At 35.3% G+C, this 7,615-nt stretch overlaps 1 protein-coding gene across 3 annotated transcripts in view; it reads right to left on the reverse strand.

The window, feature by feature from the left end:
- LOC127622982 (protein MTSS 2-like) overlaps positions 1–7,615 on the reverse strand; it is a 33,377-nt gene extending 25,762 nt beyond the window's left edge. For 2 of the 3 annotated variants that reach the window (XM_052097202.1, XM_052097204.1), the window contains exons 1-3: positions 7,089–7,614; positions 1,591–1,652; positions 878–951 (exon numbers count right to left, since the gene is read on the reverse strand). In XM_052097202.1, the coding sequence (XP_051953162.1) occupies positions 878–951; positions 1,591–1,652; positions 7,089–7,160 (208 nt within the window). In that variant the 5' untranslated portion in view covers positions 7,161–7,614. Of the gene's footprint in view, positions 1–877; positions 952–1,590; positions 1,653–7,088 lie in introns of all 3 variants that reach the window. The other variant, XM_052097203.1, reaches the window with a different exon arrangement.

Genomic DNA, 7,615 nt, shown 5'->3' on the forward strand with positions numbered 1-7,615 from the left:
ATCCAATAAGAAAAATATGGAAAAGCCCATATATTTACAGACTTCAGTATACCACTAACACTAGGTATTAAAAGAAGGCCTCTAACCCAAAACCACCACCAAAACACTAGCATGAATGTAATTGATGCGTAAAATAAAGGATTCCATCCTAAATTTACATCATAATTTCTCTCCTATTGAAGACACGCGCTGTTCTGGTCTCTGTGAGGTATCTTGGCAATTGAAATATTGTGCAAGCTGTAGCCTGGCAGATTTTGGTAACCAATAGCAACCAGCACCTTTGTCTAATGTGGTTGAACACACGCTAGTACACACAAGAGCACACGCACTACATGGGACATTAAGATTAAGTTCCATTGCTTGTGCATGTGGTGCAATTTACAAGACAGACATAAATGAGTAATTCTGCTCTAGGCCAAATGCTACTCATGTCTGACCCACATCCTTTAACTGTGCTGATGAAGAGTAGATTTGTTTGGCCTTGTCTGGTCCCTGCAGGCAGTAACGAAAGGATTTTAATGGCGCAGGAAGGATTCGGTTTCAGACATCCAATGCCAGCTAGCTAGAAGCACATTTAAATAGTACAGAAATATGAGTCATTTCCTAGTTATCAATCCTAAAAACAAATAAAAGTGGGAGATATAAAGAGACAAGAAACAAATTAAAACCAAGAGACGTTTCTGCTTAATGTGATTGGAGGATGGCCCTCCGCCTCCTTCAAATGGCATTTTAGAATCAGTTTGGCACTGCTGACAATCTGATTATATCAAAGGTTGATATAGTCACCCATAAACCTGCCTGTACCCCAAAAACCTTGGTTCGTCACTGTGATCTTAGTATTTTACATGGAATTATCCGGCTCATTACAAAGACTTACCTCTTGTGTTGGTTGCCATGTCTGCCACCTTCTGAAAGGCATCGAGGAAAGCCGCAGCTGCCAAAACTGTGGTTCTATGAAGGAAGCAAACATCAAAACATTTACGAAAAAACATTTATCATCAGTGGCGGTGCTAATGCACTGCTAATGCAATAAAAAAAAGATGAATATCAATTGTATTTCCATCCACAGATTGCAAAATAGATAGATTTGTAATAGATGCATACTTTACAAAATAAAAAGTTTTGTGGCATTTAGTCCATTTGTGTTTGCTTTGAGGCCATATGCTAGAGTACTCCTAACCATTGACAAAATTAAATGTTAGCAAATGTATGCATTTAAAATTTACAGTCTCTCTCTACTAGGAAAACGGACCAAAAATATTGATGACTCATTATGCACTCACATAATGTATTTTGCATAATAAAATACTCTAGAACAAGAATGTCCCTTCCCCAATACCACATACTTCTGACAAGCAATAGCAAGCAGCTAATCATGTTCATGTCTATGACGTAAACTAAAGCCTATTGACAATTAAAAAAAGAACAAGCCCTTCGATTTGTCCAGCCCCCACGTTCCTGTTTCAATAAGAAATACTATACATCAACATATGAAAGAAAGCTGTGCTCTTCAAGCCAAATAAGTTCTTAAATTAAAGAAATAACCAAATAATAATAATAATAATAACTTTTCAACTGTTAGGTCATTACCTTAGCTGGGATTGAAGTTTTGTGGCCTTTGCAATAAAGTCTTCCCACACCGGATAGGAATACTACAGAAGAGGAAGAAGAGAGAGACACATAATATAGTTAGTATGGACGTAAACCTCAAAACCGTACTACATACACATAGGTAAACCGACACAGATACATTCAAAATCCCATGTGCCACAAAGATAAAGCAAAACACTTCAGATGAGGACCAGATGTCTCTTTGAGTACAAACAGTCATGACACTCTTTCATCTGTTGTGGGAGTACATTCTCTACGGTACCATCAACACAAAATTTTCCAGTTGTGCAAACTTTGTCTGTCACCACGGCTTAATTGTTCTCAGTTAACGACAGTAAAATGATAACAGAGTGACTGAGATTGAAGAGTTTCATCTTAAAAAGAATGATGTACTATCATAATTCAAAAGCAATATCTTTTATAAAAAAACACAATTGAAAACCTGTTGTTAATAGTCCTATGGCTTAACTAACACTGGATAAATTCAAGAGAATGGCTGTTTTTAGAAAACTAAAATTTCTAGGGACTGGAAATGTCTTTCTGAAATTGTGCTGACAGCCCTTCTTAAAGGGACAGTTCACCCAAAAATGAAGATATTTTTAAATGTCATAATTTACTCATTTACCCTCATGTCACTACAAACAAGTATGCACTTATTTCTTCTGTTGACCACAAAATAAGATATTTTGAAGAATGTTTCAACAGTTTTTGTCCATACAATGCAGCATTGGACCCTACTGGCATTCATTTTATGGACAATATACACTGATACATTTTTCTAAATATCTTCTTTTGTGTTCCACAGAAGAAATAAATGCATACAGTTTTGTAAAAGAGGGTAAATAAATGATGACAGAATATTCATTTTTGGGTGAACTATCCCTTTAAGCTCACCTGCTGAAAATACTAAACTAAACCACTTGTAGGCTGCAGTTTGTCTGTTTTGTTTTAATCTGACAAGTCATGGTCTCGAGTCTAAGAACAGATTTGACCTATGTGTGTTTTAAAAGTGCATTTCAATAACCTGAAACTGATATTAAGCAGATTCCAAATGAAGATCAACCAGAGTCTTAAAGCATGTTTGCCTTAAAAGTTGGACAGAGAGTGAAAAGTGGTAGTCAAAAGCTGTAGCATGTGTGGCTTCTGAAACCAGATTTGCAGACAGCCGCATGGTTGAACACCTGAGATACATACAGTACATACTGAACAATATATAGTGGTTTCTTATTATTTCATGCTACTTTCAAAGCACCGATCTGTTCTTTTCACTCCTGTTTGTTTTGTTTGTTGACACTGAAATCAATGTTTTCTTGTGTTTGTGTGTAACGTGTCTAATTCAGCTCCACAGTGCACTGTGCAACAAAACTTTTATTACAGATTTTGCAATTAGTACCCAGCATGCTCTTTCTCTATTTAGAGGTTTGTCTGTTCTTTAATTACATTTTCTAAAACGGACTTAGAAAGCATATGTTTGTCATTTTTATATGAAGTTGTCTTTTGGTCTGCCACTCCTGGTATTCCTCAATTAAGGTGTCTTCTATCATGTGAAATCACTACCACTAATGCACATGTGTTTCCTATGGTATTCAATGCATTTTACACTGGTGTTTTTTGTAATACATAGATCCTGTAGGAACGTTGTCTTGTTTCGCTGTGTACTGTACTAACTGTATATGGCTGAACGACAATAAAAAACACTTGACCTGACTTGACTTGATTTTATTTTCAGTTTCCATTTATGTAATTAAATATATGTTAAATACTATGTTCATGTTTATATGTATGTGTAGTAGCCTATGCAAGTATAGAAAGTTGTCATTCAGACAATGCTTAAATCCAAAGTGCTTGATATTACAGCCAATGCAGGGACAGTCCTCATGGAGCAAGCTATCTAGGTTAGATACCTAGTTCACGTCACTGCACAATGGTTATAGTGTCTATTTGAACCTGCAACTTAACTTTTTCCCATACGCCTCATCACTTTGAACAACAATTATAGCTGCATAGAGTAATAAAGAAACATGGTGTCATATGCTAAAATAGACAGGCACAGACAAAGAGTACTAAATGAATAAAATCCCAAATGCAGTTTATTGATAAAAATATGTATATATAAATAATAACCAGAAAAATGTAAGAGTTGGTGCATAACGCAGGACTTTTAAGTATAAACTAACTCAAAACAAACTTGGGACTCTTATTTAGAAATTATGAAAATCTATTGGCAACTATCACCATATATTTTTGCCGTTAACGATATTTCCAAAAAGGAACTATCGGCACTGATTAATCAGTAAAACTGATATATTGGTCTACCTCTAGACTCTAACACTAACTCTAACTTAAACTCTGTCTCACAGGTGATTAATTAGCTTTCAGATAGTAAGGCCACAGAGGACACAAGGAGATTGTGATTGAGACAGCTCAACCGAGAAGGTTGTTGCAGGTTAAGAACAGCCCTCAACACCTCAAATCCAGGAGGATCCCCCATTCTGTAGTGTCAGACAGCTTTTATGTTTAATACGTCTTGTTCATCCTAACTAATGCTGTATCAAATTCACTTGTAGACCTGACTTAAGTTTTTATTCAAAATATTTTATAGCATATTTTTACACCGCTTTTGCATATTTACTTATGTATTTGACTACATAGTGGATCATCTTTGATTAAACTATTCAGTTGCAGTAGTCGATCAAAAGCAAAGAAATTGGTAAATGTTTTTTTTTTGTTACAGTTATGCATTTTCTTAAGAAAATTGTATATAGCAATAGTATTAAATGTCACTCTCTTGTTCTTTGTTGATGAAAGAACCCTTTTGGCATTATGAGAGGAATCATACTGCCAAATCCTAACAATATGTTGTCAGTTCCAATTAGACTGCATGTTACACTTTGTAGGGTAATCGACAGTCCATGTGGCCAAAAAAAACAACACATCAAACAGCATGAGAGTACAGCCCTAACACACTTACTCATATTGAAACTGATTTCAGCCCATGAGATTACCTGCATTCATTAAAGCTCTGTTTATCACCATCACAACCTAAAAGCTTGCAAACACCAAAAATGTTGACCTTACTGCAAAATAATGAATGCTATTCCCTGTGTACAGAAAAAGTGACTGTTTATAAATAAGCAGGGGAGGGAGAAATGTAAAGCTCAAATATTTTGCCTAATATACAATATAATTTTTTACTCAGTTTATTAGAGTTATGACTAACTTACATTTTAAAAATCAAATATAAAAATAAAACAATTAAAACTGAATAGAAAATAATGTATTCATGTATTTACTACATTATGAACTGCTGATTATAATTAGTTTTATTCTATTTAATTCCATATTAGTTTTGTTCAGTTAAATTTGTGTTCAGTTTTGTAGAGAATCAGTACTTGATTTCTGTTTCTGTTATAAGTAGTTTTCATAAAACTTTGGCCTTGACAGTAAAATGTATCTCTATCTTTTGTTGTTGAAAGTTGGCATTTGAGTGAAGTTCAGTGGCCACAAACCAAATCTAGAGTTCATATATTGTGAAAGGCTCCAGACTTGGCTATATATATATATAAAGAGAGAGAGAGAGAGAGAGAGAGAGAGAGAGAGAGAGAGAGAGAGAGAGAGAGAGAGAGAGAGAGAGAGAGAGAGAGAGAGAGAGAGAGTTTGATCTTTTTATAAAGGCACTGAATACAGAAATGCTCAAAGATATGAGTTTGCCCTACCTACACATATCATCTCTGACCTAACAAAACTCACAGTCTGTGCCCTCTTTACAAGTTCTGATAAACTGCATGTCAAACACGCTGAGCATTGCCAGGATTGGTCTTGAGCCAAGTCTGGAGCCTTTCACAATATATGAACTCTAGATCTGGTTTCTGGCCACTGAACTTCACTCAAATGCCAACTTTCAACAATAACATTCACTACTGGAGCCGCATTAGAACATGGAAACCATTTATGGAATGGTAGATGCAGCCACAGTGTTCTGCTCCAGCAAATCAACAGGCTGAAAAGCACTCCTAAAAAACTTGAAAATAGCTGTAACGAGATCATATCTGAGAGATGGCCACAAGAGGCTGCTTAGTTTAAATGTGTTACAGAAGAGCATATTCTACTCAACTTATTGATATAAATGTGCAAAGTTATTGGCTCCCTTTAAATTCTGCATCCCGTTTTGATGACATCACACATTTGCCCACAGTAATATTTATTTTAATGACACTTTGGCTTGTTGTAATTAAGGAAAATTATTATAGCATGCTTATTATTATCTTTCTTAACATACAGTACATATATGGTTAAAACAAATGGTGTGGAGTTTATTTACAGGCCAAGTAATATTGACTATCTTAATGATATTCGCAAGGCACCACACAAGGGAAAGATCCCCACAAGGGACCACACTGAACCACTATGATCAACCAATCAACCAATAAAGCCCCAAATTGCCCACAGTTAGCATAAGCATAAATATTGATCTTCTCAATCTACAATTTTTTTTCCATAAATATTAAATTTGTATTACTTGATTATTCACTGTATTTCAAATCAATATCTAGTCAGAACAGGGTTCTGAACAAGTGAGAGTGCAACTGAGTTACACATTTAAACTGAATCTGATGCAAGTGCATTTATGTCACTTTATAAGCCAAGCTTAACGCCTGCACATCAATTTTGCATTCAGAAATCATCTATTTGAAAGTGGGTCCACCTGAGTGATATTTTGACTGGAGTCCAAAATAGTGGATAATGTCTTTTGCTCACTGGACAACCGATACCTGGGCAGACTTGTTAGTGCACCATTACCAAAGCAGTAATTGTTAAGTGCTATATCAGGTTTAATTCATTAGGTTAAAATATGATTATCTGCTCTATTTAAAACTATAGACTATATGTACATCTCAATGTTTTCCTAACATTATCAGACACCGGTACACTAATGAAAAAACACATAACTTCCAAAATTTATTCTTTTATTTATTCTTTAACGCCTGGTTAAGTTGGCCATGCTTCATATTCTGTAAAATAATATGCAGGCCCTATTGTATCAAAAATAGTTTTGAAGGTTTGTATATATATATATATATATATATATATATATATATATATATATATATATATATATATATATATGTATATATGGCACTTCTAAGTCTCTAATTTGGCCTATATTTGTTGAAAATTGTATATATATATATATATATATATATATATATATATATATATATATATATATATATATATATTAAACAGAAAAGGAATATATGACATGCTTTAACATTTTATATATTCTAACATCTACAAAAGGCTTCAAATGTTCATTTCACAACAAAGCCCTCCATGCTGAGACCCCTGTATCATTCATTAATCACAGCATCAGTGGTGCAGGCAGCTGGAGCTCTAATGAAAACAAAGGCAGTAAAACACAGCCATCCGTTTTGCAACATCTTGGATACTTTGCATCAATTAAATAGAGCTGGTACCTTCATATCATTGACTATGGCCTGGAATAATCCACCCAGAGCTCCGCACTCCTTCTCCACACTCTCCATCATGCCAAGAAGTCCTTGATTGTTGTTCTACTCTAAATGAATCAACTAAAATATATCAAATATTCTGATCCAAATTAATTAATTTCCTCTTTAGGGATGAAAGTGGTCCATCACATCATAATGCGTTCGGCTTGTTGCTTTGGATGCAAATGTAAGCAACATGCAGCAGATGTCGGCAAAAAAGGAAACAACAACTGAGGCTGCCGGGTGGCTCTGTGCCCGTTATCCAGGGAATGATGCAGCTGGGGTCAAAAGATCTGGTTCTCCCCTCCCAACCCCCAGTCTAGGCTCCGCCAAAGGATACAGAAGACGACTGGTGTCTCATAATAACAATCTATGCCGTCTAATCCGCATGAACAATCTTAGGCGACCAGCATCAAGGGGTTCATCTTAAACACTGCCACAGAGAAAGCGATTTTGGATAAAATAATGTGGCGAATGATGCAGTGCGAGACGAA

Source organism: Xyrauchen texanus, chromosome 29 (genome assembly GCF_025860055.1).
Source record: "Xyrauchen texanus isolate HMW12.3.18 chromosome 29, RBS_HiC_50CHRs, whole genome shotgun sequence".
NCBI classification, from domain to species: Eukaryota; Metazoa; Chordata; class Actinopteri; order Cypriniformes; family Catostomidae; genus Xyrauchen; species Xyrauchen texanus.